General features: G+C 41.6%; 2 protein-coding genes across 4 annotated transcripts in view; one reads left to right on the forward strand and one right to left on the reverse strand.

The window, feature by feature from the left end:
* Window positions 1–357: 357 nt before the first annotated feature.
* LOC129043710 (prothymosin alpha-like) lies at window positions 358–2,335 on the forward strand. The gene has a single exon (XM_063650488.1). The coding sequence runs from the start codon at window positions 1,280–1,282 to the stop codon at window positions 1,634–1,636; it is 357 nt and encodes a 118-aa protein (XP_063506558.1). The 5' UTR covers window positions 358–1,279; the 3' UTR covers window positions 1,637–2,335.
* Window positions 1,980–18,890, reverse strand: part of MTAP (methylthioadenosine phosphorylase) — a 138,952-nt gene continuing 122,041 nt past the window's right edge. For all 3 annotated transcript variants that reach the window (XM_054500600.2, XM_054500598.2, XM_054500599.2), the window contains exon 7: window positions 1,980–5,230. In XM_054500600.2, the coding sequence (XP_054356575.1) occupies window positions 5,039–5,230 (192 nt within the window). In that variant the 3' untranslated portion in view covers window positions 1,980–5,038. The remainder of the gene's footprint in view (window positions 5,231–18,890) is intronic.

Consider the following 18,890-nt stretch of genomic DNA (forward strand, 5'->3'; position numbering starts at 1 on the left):
AAAAGCAAGAACCTAAAAAAAAGTTAAGGCCCAGCTTGGTGGCTCATGCCTGTAATCCCAGCACTTTGGGAGGCCGAGGCGAGCAGATCATGAGGTCAGGAGTTCGAGACCAGCCTGACCAACATGGTGAAACCCCATCTCTACTAAAAATACAAAAATTAGCTGGGCATGGTGGTGCATGCCTGTAATCCCAGCTACTCAGGAGGCTGAGGCAGGAGAATCGCTTGAACCTGGGAGGTGGAGGTTGCAGTGAGCTGAGATTGCACCACTGCATTGCAGCCTGGGCAACAGAGCGAGACTCCATCTCAAAAAAAAAAACAAAAAACAGTTAAATACTTGTTTTTTTTTTTTGCTTTACTGCTATACTTAATATATACTTGCTTTACTGCTGTACTTAATAAAGTAATAGCTACTACATTTTCACTTTTGCTCTTAGATTAAACTGACAGTTTTATAATCTTGAACATCTACTTACAAAAACAAACTTATTTGCCTAGTAACCCCTGGTAGAAAAAACTGTATGTACGTATTATATTTAATGTTGACAACTCTAAAGACATGCCTGCTTTAGTTAATCCAACAAACTTAAAGTAATTTTTATTTACTGAAGATTATCCCATATCATACTATTAAAGAGAACTAGAGATAGCCTGAGAAGGACTCCATACTTTTATATTCGAGTCCTTGTGGATGAATTGTAACCTAACTTAACAGGTAGACAAAATTGAAAACCTAACTTAGGAGTAGGTTCCTGTAACAATAGCCGAGTCTTGGCCAATTCTAGTAGCCATACTTCAACCACTTAGACACTGCTGAGTGTTCAAACTGTGTTCAAATAAGGCAAACACCAACCTGTAACCAGTCCAGCTGTTTCTGTACTTCACTTCTAATTTCTGTATGTCACGTCCCTTTTTTTGTCTATAAATTTGTTCTGACCATGAGGCATCCCTGGAGTCTCCATGAATCAGCTGTAACTGGAGGCTGCCTGATTCGTGAATCATTCATTGCTCAATTAAACTCCTTTAAGTTTAATTTGGCTGAAGTTTTTTCTTTTAACAATATCAACTTGAAGAACATTTGGGCTAGGTCTCATTTTTCTGAAAGTTTAAAAAAATACTTAATTTGGACTGGCTGCTCTGAAAAGCCATCTTTGCATTGTTCCTCGTCTGCCTCCTTGCTCGCCGCAGCCGCCTCCGCCGCGCGCCTCCTCCGCCGCCGCGGATTCCGGCAGCTTTATCGCCAGCGTCCCTGAACTCTCACTTTCTTTTTATACCCCTGCATGGGATCACCGGCGTGCCCCACCATGTCAGACGGAGCTGTAGACACCAGCTCCGAAATCACCACCAAGGACTTAAAGGAGAAGAAGGAAGTTGTGGAAGAGGCGGAAAATGGAAGAGACGCCCCTGCTAACGGGAATGCTAATGAGGAAAATGGGGAGCAGGAAGCTGACAATGAGGTAGATGAAGAAGAGGAAGAAGGTGGGGAGGAAGAGGAGGAGGAAGAAGAAGGTGATGGTGAGGAAGAGGATGGAGATGAAGATGAGGAAGCTGAGTCAGCTACGGGCAAGCGGGCAGCTGAAGATGATGAGGATGAGGATGTCCATACCAAGAAGCAGAAGACCGACGAGGATGACTAGACAGCAAAAAAGGAAAAGTTAAACTAAAATAAAAGGCCGCCGCGACCTATTCACCCTCCACTTCCCCTCTCAGAATCTAAACGTGGTCACTTTCGAGTAGAGAGGCCCGCCCGCCCACCGTGGGCAGTGCCACCCGCAGATGACACGCGCTCTCCACCACCCAACCCAAACCATGAGAATTTGCAATAGGGGAGGAAGAAAGAACCAAAACTTCCAAGGCCCTGCTTTTTTTCTTAAAAGTACTTTAAAAAGGAAATTTGTTTGTATTTTTTATTTACATTTTATATTTTTGTACGTATTGTTAGGGTCAGCCATTTTTAATGATCTCGGATGACCAAACCAGCCTTCAGAGCGTTCTCTGTCCTACTTCTGACTTTACTTGTGGTGTGACCATGTTCATTATAATCTCAAAGGAGAAAAAAAAACCTTGTAAAAAAAAGCAAAAATGACAACAGAAAAACAATCTTATTCCGAGCTTTCCAGTAACTTTTTTGTGTATGTACTTAGCTGTACTATAAGTAGTTGGTTTGTATGAGATGTTTAAAAAGGCCAAAGATAAAAGGTTTCTTTTTTTTCCTTTTTTGTTTATGAAGTTGCTGTTTATTTTTTTTGGCCTGTTTGATGTATGTGTGAAACAATGTTGTCCAACAATAAACAGGAATTTTATTTTGCTGAGTTGTTCTAACAAAAAAAAAATACTTAATTTGTAGAAGTGCTTTTTCTTTAAGGCAATTAAATACAGCTCTTTATAAGTTAATTTTAGGATAGTCTCTAGAGGTAGAAAAATATTACACATACGTGCATACCCAGACATACACAAAATACAGAGAGAAGCAGATTTCACAGTTTTCATTTGAAAACTGTAGCCATGTGCCAGGTACAATAATACAAAAACAGTTTATAAAAGAATTTCTGAATCCAAATTGTGTTTCTGGCAGATGGAACAAGTTAAGATTATCTACAGGATGGCTAAAGCTTTTCACTGTTTCTGGGAGAAAAAACAAGATTTTTTTATTTGCTCAATTTCCAATTAGCTCTTTTTCTTCTTATTCTTCTGGTGAGTAATCTCCCTGGCATTTGCATATCAAAGAGATAACCCTCAGGTCCTAGAGGAGACAGGGTGGAAAAGGTAGATCTTAATGGCAGAGAGCCAGAAAAAGCACCTTAAGCAAAGGTAAGGTTTGTTACTTAAACTCCTTCTCCATTGGTTAAGAGTGTCTGGTGATTTAGTCCTTCTTTTCTTCCTGATGCAGAGAGAGAGACAAGCTTATAAATGGAGACTTCCTTTGTAGATATAAATTTCTCTTACAAAAAGTCTCAAAATAACTCTCTCAAAATAATCTTTATGACAGATAGCATATTTTGGCAACGAATTCAGCTAGATCTGTGTCTTCCCAACCCAGCTTTAAAAAAAAAAGCTAGATTACTGAGTTCAGGGTGGTGCCCATGAATAAATAGGGCAAAGCATGTTCTATACCTAGACTCACTGTGGATAGCTTCAGCAAATTTCTGAGAGTTTTCCTTTGGGATAAGAAAGCCTTTCACTATTGCCTCTGAGCTTAGATTTTGACTAAAGCATACAGGTGGCTAAAGAAAGCCCAGCTGGTTTATTCTGAGGGACTAATTTCATAAGGCATTTTTTTTCTAACTTTTTGTCTTCAAAGTGGAAAAATAACTGAGTGAAAAAGTTAGTAATTCAGAGTAATTAGGCAGAGGAGGGTAGAAAGAAGGATATTGTAAGGACTCAACGGGTTCTTCTTGTCTGCTGCCAAGATAGAGCTGATTTATCATTTATCAAGGCAGGGGAATTGCAATAAAGAAAGAGTTTTACACATTAGAGTTGGCTAAATGGGAGACGTGTTTCATTACTGCTCAAATCAGCTTCCCTGGAAATTTGAAAGCTAGGGTTTTTCATGGATGGTTTGGGGGAGGAATGGGGCTGTTTAGGCAGTAAGTGCTTGCTGCTAATTGGTTGGGGGTGCAATCATAGGGGTGTGGGAAATAGTCCTTATGCATGCTGAGTTGCTTCTGGATGGGGCCACAGGAGTGGTTGGTGGGTCCAGGTGGAGCCATCGGCAGTCAGACACACAAAAAACCTGAAAAGACATCTCAAAAGGCCAATCTTAGGTTCTAAAATACTGATGTTATCTGCAGGAGTAATTGAAGAAGTTGCATATTTTGTGACCTCCAGAATAATGGCTGGAAACTGTTTATATCTACACCTTAGCAGAATTTAGACTCCTCTATCCTCCTTGCCTGGTGGCCTCTCATCAGCTTTGCTGAGGTGGTTGAATTTTAGGGAAAGACTATTATCATTTAAACTATAGACCAAGTGTCTCCCAAAGTTAGCTTGGCCTAAGCCCAGGAATAATTATGGGCAGCTTGAAGGCTAAAGGCAAGATGGGGTTTGGCTTGATCGGATCACCCCTACTGCCATAATTTTCTCACTGTTATAATTTTTGCAAAGGTGGTTTCAATTGAAGGAAGAAGCAGTTGGAGTTAAGTCAGTCAATGTACATTTTTAGTTCCATTATCATTTTGCCTTTTGTAAAAAGTCTTTTTAAAAGAAAAAAGAATAGAGTCTCATTCTGTTGCCAGGCTGGAGAGCAGTGGCATAATCAAGGCTCACTGCAGCCTTAACCTTCCGGGCTCAAGCTATCCTCCTGTTAGCAGCAGCAAATCTGTATGGGTCTGCAGCAGCTTGATTTTTGCCTTCTTGAAGGAAATAATTCTTCCAAGGGGCATAAGGCAGAGTGAAAGACTGAGGCAAGTTTTTGAGCAGCAGTGAAATTTAAGAAGTTTTAAAGCAGGAATGAAAGGAAGTAAAGTACACTTAGAAGAGGGCCAAGTGGGCAACTTGAGAAATCCAAGTGCCCTGTTTGACCTTAGACTTGGGGCTTTATATATTGGCATGCTTCTGGGGTTTTGCATCTCTCCTCTTTTGATTTTTCCTTGGGGCAGGCTGTCCACATGTGAGTGAGTTATGTGTTTCTAGAGGAAGTCTGTATACCAGTTAAACTCCACCACTTTGCCTCTTAGTGCACATGTTTGAGCCTGCTTGCTCAGATCCTGAGATCTTACTAGGAAGCTGCTGATCACCAGCTTCAGGAGTTTTCTATCTATTGGGAGATTGTCTTTCCCTGCTGCCAGTTGCAACCTATTATTATTTTAGAAAGAGAGTTTAACAACCACCTGACGATCATCTGATGCTCACCTGACATTCCTAGTTGGAGGGGGTCTCTCCTCCCTTGCTCATGTCTGCCTAATTACCTACTCTAACATTTTCCCCCACAAGAATCCACGACCCAATTCTTTGGGAAACTGGATGAAGTTCAGTCTTCTGTAACTGCTTCCTGCTGACAGAGGTGTGGTGGTGATTGTTCCGTGGGTCTTGGCCTCTTGCTAGCTGACAGGGCAGGGTGGCTGCATGGGTTGGTGGAAGCAGTATCCAGCCAGGTCTAAGGGAGACAGGGGCAGGATTTCACCTCTGCCATGTCCCACTGATGGGAAGTCTAGGAGTCCTCTGTAGAAGGGTGACTCTTGAATATTGAAAGGATGGTATCCCTCACTGACGATCATCTGGAACTTGATCATCTAAAGGTGAGAGAAAGGAGACAAATTGGGTTATTAGATTTTTGAAGACATGGACTGAAAGGAGCAAGAGTAGAGGCTAACATGTGGGCCTAAAAAGGGAAGAACACAGGGAAGATCCCATTTCCAGTTTCCTTACCAATCTAACTAACCATGAGAGGCTTGTTCTTGTAAGCTGGAGGCTCGATTTAGGAGTTATCTGATGTTGTTTTGTACTTTTACTGATTGATTTACCCAAAAGCAACATTTTTCATCTGAAGCTAAACAAACTCCTCCCTGTACTGCCGTTAACATATCTAGTCCTTGACAATTTTGGAGGACTACAACTGCTAAAGTGTTAATTTGCTCTGGCCATGGTTAAGGTTTTAGCCATGATATTAAAATTGCTGGCTATTTCCTTTCAGAGTTGGCTGTAGGTCAAGGAGGCTTTTGAGACTCCGGCAGTTTAGGTTCCCATACCAGGTATAATGCTGAGGCCCATAAGAAGGGGAATTAATTGGATAGCCCTTTTCACCCTGGGCAAGATAGAATTCCCATGGATTGGTACTGGAAGAGAGAGATTGCCAGGGAGTATAAAGATGTCCAGGGGTATATAATCTATGGTACAAGTTCCAATCCATTTAGTGAGGACGCATTGGTAAACTGACTGGCCACAAACACAGAAGGCTCCTTGGGTTTTAAGACAAGTAGAGATGTCAAAACAAAATAAGAGATGAGGACAGCCCCCGAAAATACCAAGGAAGACAACACACCCAGGTAGCTGGTAGCTACATTCATGCCTGCTAACACTTGGGTGCATGGGGTTTGGCTCTGATTAGCTCCATTGGTTTCATTTTCCCAAAAAAAGGGAATTTTGAGTTTAGTCCATTAGAACCCATTCTGCTGTGGAGCTGAGGTTGGCAATTTGCAGACATTGGTTATAATCATCAGGCTGGAACTAGAAATTTCAAGTACTGCACGAGCTTGGGCATTGCTGGCAAAACTGAATGGACTTATTTAGCAAAGTTTCCTGAAGAAAGATAATATTTGAAGGTTTGGGGAATCTTGGTTGATGATGGAATTGGTTTTGGGTATATGTTCGATCAGTCTGTTGGTTAGAATCTACAGAGAGTAACATTACAAGCTATACTGGGAAAGAGCCTACATCCACTCCATTTTTTTCTTTTGGCCATAAGACAAATAGGGGTTATTCCCATTAAAGTGATATTAGAAAAGATTGATCCAAAAATGAGAGGTTCCTTGTGGATGTCAAGGAAATACAGCTTTGCTTTTGCAAAAAATGTTATTTGCAGACCCAAATAGCTCTTTCAGATTAGGGGAAGAAATACGTAATTCTATGTCTATGCTTGTCCAATCTCTGGTACAGGCTGGATAAGCTCTCCCTAGTGTTTTAGGGAAGAGCTAGTACATAACCAGCATTTGGTGGAGTAAGGGGATCCTGTGTTTTGGAGCAATTGCTGAGCTTTTTCTAATAATGGGAAATCAGGATGGCAGTGTGCTGCCAGTAAAGCATTGGGTATGAGAACAAACAGGAGCAGAGCCATGGTGACCTAAGGTGATTGTGAAAGAGAGAAACTGATCACAAAGCAAGCTGCCACTGGAACTCCTGGCGGTGTATAAGTTGGGATTAAAATAGTGATAATAATCAGAGCAATTGTTAGTAAAATTCCTAATACTAGGATCACCTTACTTTGAGGTGAAAGGATGTTGAGGGGGCATTACTTATGTTTTCACTAAAAGAGAAATTTCAGGTCTTCCAGTGCCTCACAAGTATATTCTGGAGCTGAGGGTGTTGGTTCTGGCTCTGGTGTTTCATGGCCTTTCCATGACTTCACCCAGGTATAATGTATCCAGCTGGCTATCTCTGGTACTTTAATGGCTGTGGGAATAGATACTGGAGCAGTGAAGTGGCCCCCCCAGACTAGAGTTAGTTAGGAATTTGGGGTTTCAACCTTCCAAGGTTTAATGAGAACTAGAGCCTGGAAGATACAGAGGCTGGGATTTTTTCCTCTTCCTATATTGGGTTTGTTTTTAACCCATATTCCCAGAGAGTCTGTTGGAAGCCTGCTAAAGAAGAAACATACTGGGTGATTTTGGCAGTTTCTTCATCTAGTATCAGATAAGTCCGAATACAGAAATGGCCTAACATATAAGATCTCAAAGGGGCTTAATTGCTAGGGAGCCTTAGGGGAAATACAGATCTGAAGGAGGGTTAAAGATAAGAGGTCCTCCCATGACTGCTATTTCCTGACAGAGATTATTGAGGATGCATTTCAGGGTTTGGTTAATTCTTTCCACTTTTCCTGAAGATTGCAGTTCTCAGGCAAAGTGAGGGTACCACTTTATGCCTAGGGCATTACTAACCTGTTAAGTTACTTGGGGAAAAAAAGATGAATCATTGTCACTCTGCAATGACCTGGGGAGTTCAAAGCAGGGAATGAGTTCCTTTAGGAGCAAGTCAGCTATCTCCTGTGCCTTTTCAGTCCTTGTGGGGCAGGAGTCTTCCCATTCTGTGAAGGTACCCACACAGACCAAGAGGTACTTACACCTGTGCCATGTGGGTAGCTGAGTGAAGTACATCTACCAGTCCTCCCCAGGGTATGTACCTCTCCTTTGGATTTGACTTATTATGGAGGGGGCTTCCCCATCTAGGGATTATTTATGGTGCACAAGGTGCAGGCTTGACAAACCTGTTGAATAGTTTTGTTTAGTCCCTTCCCACTGAACACCCATTTACAAATTTGCCCTAGACTGTCCTTTTCAAGGTGGCATGAGTCATGTAAACACTTGATGACTTTCCATCGGGAGGCATTAGGTAGATGGAGAAGTTCTCCCAACATGTACCATCCGTTGGTTTCTTCTTTATACCCATGCTGGATGACCCAATCTATTTCTTCCTTAGTGTACTGGAGAAGGGCAGTTCGCTGGGGAGAGAGGGGAGTAAGGTCCCCTTGGAGGTGTCTTTTGAGATGGCTGCCTCTTTAACTTTTTGGTCAGATAACATATTTTCCCATGCAGTTTCATCAAAACCCGTCTGGTGTTCTTTACAGTGCACTGTTGCCACTTCCTGAGGCAAATGAACAGCGTCTAGTAGCTCTAAGATAGGAGGTCTCTATGTAATAGGAGTATTCTAAGCTGTTAGGTATCCCCCCTTCCTTCTGGATAGCCATGTGGGTGTGAAGCACCAGGAAGGCATACTTGGAATCTGTATACATGGTTATTCTTTTTCTTTCCCCAAGTTTTAGGGCTCTGGTCAATGTGATGGGTCGGCTAGTTGCACTGAGGTCCCCAGGGACAGAGCTACCACCTCTGTAACTGGGTGAGGGGACATATAGCATACCCTGAATATCTATCTCCATTCTTGACAAAGCCAACCCTATCTGAAAACCATATTTCATCTAGATAACCTAGGGGCTGATATTGTAAGTCTTCCAGGCTGGCATAAATTTGGTTAAGTATCTCACAACATGAATGTGTTCAGTTATCCTCTTCTAGTAGTGGCAGTAAGGAGGCGGGGTTAAGAGTGGACCACCACTCAACTGTTACCTGCGGGTTTTCTGACAACAAGACTTGGTAGTTTAGCCGTCTGTTGTCAGTGATCCATTGCGGTCTTTTTATATCCAATAAGGGGCCTATTTGTTGGAATGTCAGGAGCCTGACTGACTGTCCCATTGTGATTTTGAGGGCCTCCTTGAGTAAAAGGGCTGCCGCAGCCACTACCTTTAGGCAGTGTGGCCACCCTTGCACTACTGGGTCTAGGTTCTTTAAAAAATAACCTATAGGACATTTGATGGCCTGATGGTTTGAGTTAGAACTTCCAGGGCTACAACTTACTTTCAGTGATGAAAAGCTGAAATGGTTTGGTTAGTATGGGTAGCCCAAGGGCTAGGGCTTGTGAGAAGGCAGTTTTTAGTTCTCTAAAGGCTTGCTTCTGATCTTTTTCCCAGAGAAGTGGGTCCTGATCAGTCCCTTCTTTTAGAACCTGATATAAGGACTTAATAATTCCACCATATGCCAGTACTGAAAGTCTGAATATCTTGTGATCCCCAGAAAAGCCCAAAGTTGCTTTTGGGTGGTTGGGGTAGGTATTCTAAGGATGGCCTGTATCCATTCTGGAGAAAGCTTATATTCTCCGTGGGATCAGGATTATCCCCAGGTATTGGACCTCTTTTCTTAATCGCTATGCCTTGGCCTTAGACATATTGTACCCTCTGTGAGAAAATCTAGTGTCTGGACTAGATGCAGGATTCATAACTCTTTTGCAGGGGAGCAGATTAACAGGTCATCTGTCATCTATGTACCGTAGGAGACACCCTCAACCCTCAAGAGTTAGGTCCTTAAAATCTCTAGCCAAGACTTGCCCAAACAAATCAGAACCATCTCTGGAACCTTGCAGAAGTACTATCCAGATGAGCTGTAGACTCCTTCCTTTTTCATTCCCCCATTCAAGTGCAAATAGAAATTGGGAGGATGAGTCTAGGGAGACACAAAAGAAAGCATCTTTGAGCTCTAAGACTGAGAACAAATGAGCATCTGGAGGTACGTCTAGAATAATATATGGGTTGGGGACCATTGGGTGTATTGGGACTACTGCCTCATTTATGATTTGCAGGTCTGGGACTAGCCTATATTGTCCATTGCTCATTGCTCTTTTTAACAGGTAAGACAGGGGTGTTCCATAGCAAGTTATAGGATATTAATAATCCATGTTTTAGACATTTTTCAATTAGGGGACGAAGTCCCTTTTGGCCAGAGGCCAAAGAGGAAGCTGCCTTCTACAAGGTTAGCTAGAAGGATCCATGAGCTGAGTTACTATAGGCGTTGACATTATGACCTTTCCTGGTATTCTTGAGCCCCAGACTTCTGGATTAATGGAAAAGTCTGGAAAGTTCATCCTTGTGTGTGACTTCCTTGAGGCATAAGATTGCATTTGGAAAAGGTTAACTAAGCCCCTGGTCTAAATAAAATATCTCTACCCAAAAGCAGTGTAGGACATTCTGCTATCATTAAAAATGAATGAGAAAAGACAGTCTCCCCTCACAGGCAGCAAAGATGAGGAGTGAACCTTTGGGTTATGGGCACCCAATTTACCCCCATCACCTTGGAGGATAATTGCCCATGAAGAGATAAGCACCAAGCAGACCATTTCCCAAAGAAAACTTATAGTCCTACCTGCCACATCCAAAGCAGCCCTTAGCTCTGTCCCTTCAATAGTAAGGTTCAGTCTAGGAGCTGGCTGGAGTGGAGGGCCCCTTCAGCTTAAGGCCATCAGGAATTGGGATTCTGTTCTAGGGACCCTTCAGCTCTCAGGGCAGTTCCATTTCCAGTGGTTGAGTTTGTGACAGAAAGGGCAAGCCATGTAGGGATTTTTCCCATCTGTCCCACTGTGGCAGTTTGTCTTCCAGTGTCTTGGCTTTCAACACTGATGGCAGTTAACTGGGAGAGTATTCTGAGGGCGACTTGGAGAGGGCTGGTGGATTTTTAGGGCAGCCAATAGTTGGAGCTGCTGCTTTTCCTTGTGCCTCTTCTTTCCCTGGGCACTTTCCTCTTTCTCCTAGTCCTGGTTGTAAAAGACAAAGGAAGCTATTTTGAAGATATCAGGCATAAGGGTGTTGGGGTCTAGTGCTAGTTTTCAGAGTTTCCTCCAAATATGTGGGGCTGCCTGAGTTAAAAAAATGGTCCTTCAGGACCAGTTGCCCTTCTGATGTCTCTGGATCTAGGTTAGTGTGTTTCACCAGGGCCTCTTGTAGCCTCTCTAGGAAAGTGCTGGGGTTTCCAAGAGGTCCTTGATCTATTAAGACCAATTTTATTATAGTTTACAGGCTTGGCTCTACTAGCTTTCATTCCTTCTACCAGACATAGGAACATGCAATTCTTTGCCCATATGCCCCATGGGTATTGTAATCCCAGTTGGGGCTGACCCAAGGAACTGTGGTGGCCCATACAGGGTAGCCACCAAGGTCAGTCATGTGCATTGCATTTGCAAATTGTTGGGGTGCCTCCATAATGGAGTCATGTTCTCCCTTAGACAGGGTTTGTCCTAGTATGACTGAGAGATCCCTCCAAGTGAGTTCAAATGTTAAGCCCAGTTTATGGAACCCTTTGATGCATTTGTCACAATCCTCCACAAACTTCCCTAGTTCTGTTTTAATTTGACTCAATTCTTGCATATTAAATGGAGTCTGAACTCTAGTAGGTCAACTAACATCTTGAAGGGAACATAACTTAAGGGGGTGGTATCCAGAGGATGGCCCTGGGTAGGGAAGGGAAGGCTCCAGGGCCAGGAGACTTGGATATAATGGGGCCAAATGGTAGGGTTTGAGCTAAGCTCCACTCTTGGTTCCTCCAGGGCTTGAGCCCTGGGTAAACCCAATGAGGGGTCTCCTGAACCAAACAGATGGGGCAGCATGATTATGGCTGCTATCATCACTGGATCAATTTTACAAGCCCTACAAAGGTCTGGGTTGTTTCTTAGGGCCTGTACATAAGGAATTTCCGTCTATTTTCCCTGCTAGTGGCAAAAAAAATCTAGTTGATAGAGCATATTAAAATTTATGCTTCCACTTTCTGGTCAAGATTCCTGCTCCTGGAGCTTGTATTAAAACCAGGCTGTGATACAGAAAAATATTAGCCATTTCCTTTTCAGGGTTTTGGGGTCAAACTTTCAGTTCTTCAGGATGCATCCAAAGGGTTTGTACTGTAGTAGGGAGATGTGATTACCCATCCGTGAAGATACAACAAAGGAGAAAAAAAGGAAAAAGAAGGTATCTCCTTTTATTTCCCTATTATCCTTTCCTGAACAGGGCATCCCCCATTCATCCTTAGGGTTCCAGAATGAACCTGTCTTACTGGGTACCCAAACCTCTGTCCCATCTCATCACAATTACCCACTTGAGAACAGAGGAAATACCCAAGTGAACAGGGGTCCCCTATTTAACCTTGGAGTTTCAGAATGAACCGGTCTTACCAGGTACCCCTAAGCTTGCCTTCATCTCTGTTCTAATGGTAATCTGTTCTGTGCCGGTGGCCTGGGACCAGCCTTTATCTCTCTCTGTCCTATGGGTACTTTGTCTCTTGCACCTGCAGCCTTGGGCTGGCCTATATCCTTATCTCCATGATCTTATAGTGACTCTCAGTTAGAGCATTCTGGCAACAAAATGATTATCTCTTTTTTTTATAATCCATTTCCCATGTTCTTTAAGTAGATGAGAAGCTTGTTTTTCAGCCAACTGCTGCAAGAGGCTGGACTTCCCTCCCTTTAAATATGACCTTGAGAGTCCTTATGCACATTGAGGAGGGTGTGGAAGTGATTAGAGGAATGGAGAAAATTTTGTATTTGAGGTTCCCTGTCCTCTTAGGGTAACATCCAGAACAAATGTTTGAGTAGACAGGACAATCCCTCTGCTACAGGAGAAAGTGGGAGGAAGCATGAGGAATACTGACGGAAAGCCTTCATATGCTCACATAAACAGCAGCCCTGGGATTCAAAACAGCAATGTTTATTTGCCCTCTTGACATAAAGGGGAATCTTTGGAGAACTTGGAGCTTGGGATAAGAGCTCACAAATGTCAAAGGAAGAATTTTCTCTCCTCCCAAAGGGGGTGCTAACTCAAAAAAAGCAAGTAGGTGAGATCCTTAAAGAACCACAGAGTGATGTCCTATGCAGCCGTAAAAACTGCTTCAAAAGCCACCAAAAACTTGACCCTGGAGCATAACAGGGATGAAAAGTGTGTGGTAAGTCATAAGGAGCTGACAGAACTGGGGTTCTGATTAGTGTCTATCCTGGCAATGAGCCAGTGGACATCTGCAGGGAGCCTGTTTCTCTGCTGCTGTACAAATGCAACAAGAGCCATGGGTGAATGAATAACAGGGAGTGTGCGTTTAAGGTAGAGAAGGAAGTTGCATGGCATACAAAGTGAAAGAAGAGAAAAGACAGACTTGCCCCTGAGGCAGACAGTGTGGTGGGCACACAAGGCCATTTCAGAATACACACAGAGAAAACAGGAGAATAGGTGGTGTGGGTTTTGGGGAAAAAGCTAATTGTATTTGAAAAAGCAGAGGAAATTGCAGACATTGCACAGTCTTAGGCTTTAGCCCTACCACACTCATGAGCCTCCTGTCTAGGAGGGCCATTAGTATTTCAGGTCTACATGGTGTGGACTCCAAGGTCCTTCCCACCCCTGTAAGCCACCTGTCAGGGTAAGCTGAGAGATCAGCAAGGGGGTGCAGAGCCACTGTGGCTGAGAGTAATAGTTCTGGGAATTGGTTAGTAAGCAGGAGAGTGAAAGGGGAGAAGAAAACTGTACAGGTCTCCTTCTTCTCCAGCCAAAGAAGGAGAGGCATAGAGATTTCTTACCACTGGGGAACATATCCAAGCCATGTGGCATCAAAGTATGTTAGCAGCAGTTAATCTGTATGGGTCTGCAGCAACTCGATTCTTGCCTCTTCAAAGGAAAGAATTTGTCTGAGGGGCATAAGCCAGAGTGAGAGACCAAGGCAAGTTTTTGAGCAGAAGTGAGAGTTTATTAAAAACTCTTAGAGCAGGAATGAAAGAAAGTAAAGTAACTTGGAAGAGGGCCAAGTTGGCAATCTGAGAAATCCAAGTGCCCTGTTTGACCTTTGACTTGGGGTTTTATATGTTGGCATGCTTCTGGAGTTTTGTGTCTCTCCTCTCTTGGTTTTTTCTTGGGGTGGGCTGTCCATATGCACAGTGGCCTGCCAGCACCTGTGAGCGGCCACATGCACAGTGTATTTACTGAAGTTGTGTGCATGCTCACTTGAAGCGTTTTTCCCTTGCCAGTCAAGTGTTCCTAGAGGAAGGTCATACACCAGTTAAACTCTGCCATTTTGCCTCTTAGTGCATGCTTGAGACTGCTTGCCCAACTCCTTATTGGGAAGCTGTTGGCCACCGGCTTCAAGTGTTTTCCATATATTGGGAGACTGCCCTTCTCTGGCACTGGCTGCAACCAATTATTATTTTAAAGAGACTGCTTAACAACTACCTGACCATCACCTAATGGTTGCCTGACATTACTGGTGGGGGATGGACTTTTCTTCTGATGTTCATGTCTGCCTAACTACCTACTCCAACACTCCCACCTCAGCCTCCTGAGTAGTTGGGACTGCAGGCTTGTGCCACCATGCCTGGCTAATTGTTATTATTATGTTTATTTTTAATAGAGATGAGGTTTCCCTATGTTGTCCAGGCTGGTCTCAAACTCCTGAGCTCAAGCCATCTGCCCTCTTCAGCCTCACAAAGTGCTAGGATTACAGGTGTGAGCCACTGCTTCTGGCAAGAAGTCTTTAAGAGAGGCAAATTTTGATTCATTGAGTCTCTTGGAAGGCTCTGCATGATAATCAAAATCTACATTCCATTATTCTTGAGGAATTCAGAATTTCTTCTTTTCCAATCCACTTCATAAATGAACAGTTTTGTCTAGGTTAAAACTTTCTTACAATGACCACTGTAATTCTACATTATCTTTGAACTTCAAATTAACAACCTAATGATGCACCTCAGGAGCTAGAAAAGAGAACAAAACAAAACCAAATTTAGTAGAAAGAAAGAAATAATAAAGATCAGAGCAGAAGTAAATGAAATCGAGACTAAAAAATACAAAATATCAACAAAAAGGTTTTTTTGAAAAAATAAATTAACAAACCTTTAGCTAAACTAAGAACAAAAGAGAAAAGACCCACATAAATAAAATCAGAAACAAAAAGGGAGAGTTAACAAATGAGACCACAGAAATACAAAGAATCATTAAAAACAATTATGGACAACTTTTTCCAAAAGAAACCACAAGTTTCTTTTGGAAAATCTAAAAGAAATTGATAAATTACTGAACACATGCAACTTATTAAGATTGAATCATAAAGAAAAAAATACCTTGAACAAACAAGTAATGAGATCAAAGCTATAATAAAAAGTCTCCCACTAAAGAAAAGCCTAGGACCTGATTGCATCAATGCTTAATTCTGTCAAACTTTTAAAGAAAAAACTCAAACTCTTCCAAAAAAATGGGAGAAGTGGTAATACTTCCAAACTCTTTCTACAAGGTCAGCATTACCTTGATACCAAAACTGGACAAAGACACAAGAAAAAAAGAGTGTTAGGCCAATATTTCTGGTGAACATAGTTGTAAAAATCCTCAACAAAATGCTAGCAAACCAAATTCAACAACACATTAAAAAGATCATTTAGCATGATCAGGTGAGATTTATCCAAGGGATAAATATTTCCAGATTAATACACAATTTCTGGCTTCCAAGGCTTGTTTACCACTTAATAATTATTTAATCGTTTAACAATATTCTTTGCTCAGAAAGCCTGGATCATGCAGAAAGGTGAAAATATCCATAGAGAATTGTTTCCCAATAGACCCTTTCGAGTGGGCTATTGGAAGGTAAGTGGATAATGGGTTTGCATAATTGTACTTTTTTGTTGGTAAAATTTGGGAAAATAAAAATTTTACATTCTTTCCTTAAAGAAAGTCCTCCAAACTAAGTAAGTTTCAGGTCACATAAAACCTGAATTTGCCCATGGTCACAACTGTGCCTGCAATTGTTTATTGTTGAGGGAAAAAAACACGTTAAAAAAGCGTCACACAGTGGTCAAGGAAAATCTCTTTTCGTTGCTCTAATGGAATTACAGCTCTCCCTCCTGCTTATCTTACAGTCTTCTTAGGTGGGCACTGTTTATTTATACTCTCACAGCTCTCTCTGGTCATGGGCTAATTTTTTCTTGATCCTCATTGCTATGTTCAGAATATACTCCTTCCTTTCTAAAAGCCACCAGCCACTCCCATTCTGTAATTCAACTCATTTCTCTATGATTTTTGCTCTTGAGCTTAGTCTCCTTATCATTAAATCTACTCTAGTCTAATTCCTTAACCCATTTCCTGTTTGCCCCGAGAATATTCTTGTTCTCTTGTCTCTAATCCTAATGTAATATCATATACATTTCTGTTACATTAGGATTAGAGACAAGTTCTGTTTAGAAATAACTCCATGAACAGTTTTTATATTTTATTTTCATATTGAAAAATCAGTCAGATTTGCTTTAGCCTCAAAGAGTGTGTTTATGTAAAATTCAATAAGTGCTGGCAGCAAGCCACACTTCTTTTTTTTCTAAACAGGAAATGGGTTAATATACACGTTGATGAACATTCTCTGGCTTATTTCCTGTAAGCCCGCTTCTCTGATTAACTTGTGCTCTTTGAACACCACCACTTTATTACCCCACCTTGACCTCTAATCTATGATTCTATCACCTTGTCAGTGTATTTCACCCACTTTATGTCACCACTCCACTCCTTACCCAGCTAAAATGCTTATGGTCACACAGTCAATTATCAAAGGATAGTGATCATTCCTTTGCATACACCCTTGAACCTCACACTGTTTTATGCATGGCAAAACCAAAACCCTGGTTAAATCCAACTCTCTTGCTAGTCCACATCTGAGCCCAGGGATCCAAAAGTGGTTTACAAATATCTTCTCTTAACCTCACTTCCACCTGCAAATTACCATCTGTTTTTTTGCTCCTTTTACAGAAAAAGAAAAAATGCAAGAGCCTCAAAGCAGAAGTCTAAATTTTTATGAATAAAGTTAAATTATTTTTTCAGAGTATCTTCAAAATAATCTAGTAAGGTAGGGACAGAGGGAGTGGGGAAGTAGATGAACAACATTGGCTATCAGTTAAAAACAATTGAATGTGGGTGATGGGTTTCATTTTTTGTTAATTCATATTTTTATATGCTTGAAATCTTCCCTGATAAAAATTTCAAGTGTCTATAATTGCTGTCTCCAATTTCCTCTCTTTCAGCTACAAACCCACTGACAAAGCTTTTACTTTCAACACTCTGCTGAAACTATTGTTCATCCTAGTCACAATAATCTTTATATTGCTAAATTCAATGATGGATTCTTAGTTCTCACTTTTTCCTATCAATAGTGTTTGAGGGACCATCAAACTATGCTTTCCTATGTCACAACTTGGTGATCAATTTGTGCTTCCCTTTCTTCAAGTGGATTCTAGTACAGGTATTATTTTATTAATCTGTTCTCACGCTGCTAATAAAGACACCCCCAAGACTGGGTAATTTATAAAGGGAAGAGGTTAATTGACTCACAGTTCACATGGTTGAAGAGGCCTCACAATCATGGCAGAAGGCAAAGAGGAGCAAAGACACATCTTACCTGGCAGCAGGCAAAGAGGGCATGTGCAGGGGAACTCCCCTTTATAAAACCATCAGATCTCGTGAGATTTATTCACTATCACGAGAACAGCACGAGAATGACCCACCTCCATGATTCAATTACCTGCCACCAGGTCCCTTCCACGACATGTGGGGATTATTGGAGCTAAAATTCAAGATGAGATTTGGGCGAGGATGCAGCAAAACCACATCAATCACAATTTTTTTTAAAATTTCAATAGTTTTTGGGGGTACAGATGGTTTTTGGTTAATGGGTAAGTTCTTCAGTGCTAATTTCTGAAATCTTAGTGTGCCTGTCACCCAAGCAGTGTACACTGTACCCAATACTCTCTTATCCATTACCCCCTCCCCCATCGAGCCCCCAAAGTCCATTAATCACTCTTATGCCTTTGCATCCTTATAGCTAAGTTCCACTTGTAAGTAAAAACATAGAATATGTGGTTTTCCATTCCTGAGTTACTTCACGTAGAATAACGACCCCCAGCTCCATCCAAGTTGCTGCAAAAGACATTATTTTGTTCCTTTTTATGGCTCAGTAGTATTCCATGGCGCATATATATATATATATACCATATTTTATATATATATATACCATATTTTATTATCAACTCGTTGGTCGATGGGCACTTAGGATGGTTCCATAGTCTTGCATTTGCTAATTGTGCTGCTATAAACATGCATGTACATGTGTCTTTTTTATATGACTTCTTTTCCTTTGGGTAGATACTCAGTAGTGGGATTACTGGATTGAATGGTAGTTCTACTTTTAGTTCTTTAAGGAATCTGCATATTACTTTCTATAGTGGTGGTACTAATTTACATTCCCACTAGCAATGTAAAGATGTTCCCTTTGCACAACATCCATGACAACGTCTATTGTTTTTTGACTTTTTAATTATGGCCATTCCTGCAGGAGTAAGCTGGTAACTCTGTGGTTTAATTTGCATTTCCCTGATGATTAGTGACAAGCTTCACAATTTCTTAGTCTTCCTTTTTCCTCACCAGTTGCTCCCTTCTAGTCTCCTTTGCTGATTTCTTCTCTTTTCCTTGACCTACTAACATTGCAGTACCCAGGGTAGGCCTTGCTTTCGTCTCCAATCTGCATTCCTTAGTGATCTCTTTCAATCTTGTGCCATCTAATGGCTGAAAATGCCTCTGTTATGTGGACCACTCACAAATTTATATCTTTAGCTGAGACCTCTCTCCAGAATTCAAGACTTTTATGTACAACTGCCTACTTGACGTCTCCACTTGGGTATTAAATAGGCTTCTAAAACTTAACAACTGGACTCTTTGTATTTCCCCTGAGTGCTGCTCCACCCAAAGCCTGCCTCATTCAGTTTATGGCAACATCTTTCCAATAGTTTAGATTAAAAGTCTTGGATTATTCTTGATTCCTTTATTATTCCCTCAAAACCTACATTCAATCCTTTGGTAAATCC

This window comes from Pongo pygmaeus, chromosome 13, assembly GCF_028885625.2.
Source record: "Pongo pygmaeus isolate AG05252 chromosome 13, NHGRI_mPonPyg2-v2.0_pri, whole genome shotgun sequence".
Classification (NCBI taxonomy): domain Eukaryota; kingdom Metazoa; phylum Chordata; class Mammalia; order Primates; family Hominidae; genus Pongo; species Pongo pygmaeus.

Excerpts from the sequence above, each read along its gene's own strand:
- LOC129043710 (XM_063650488.1), top strand. The coding sequence starts at position 1,280 with ATGGGATCACCGGCGTGCCCCACCATGTCAGACGGAGCTGTAGACACC.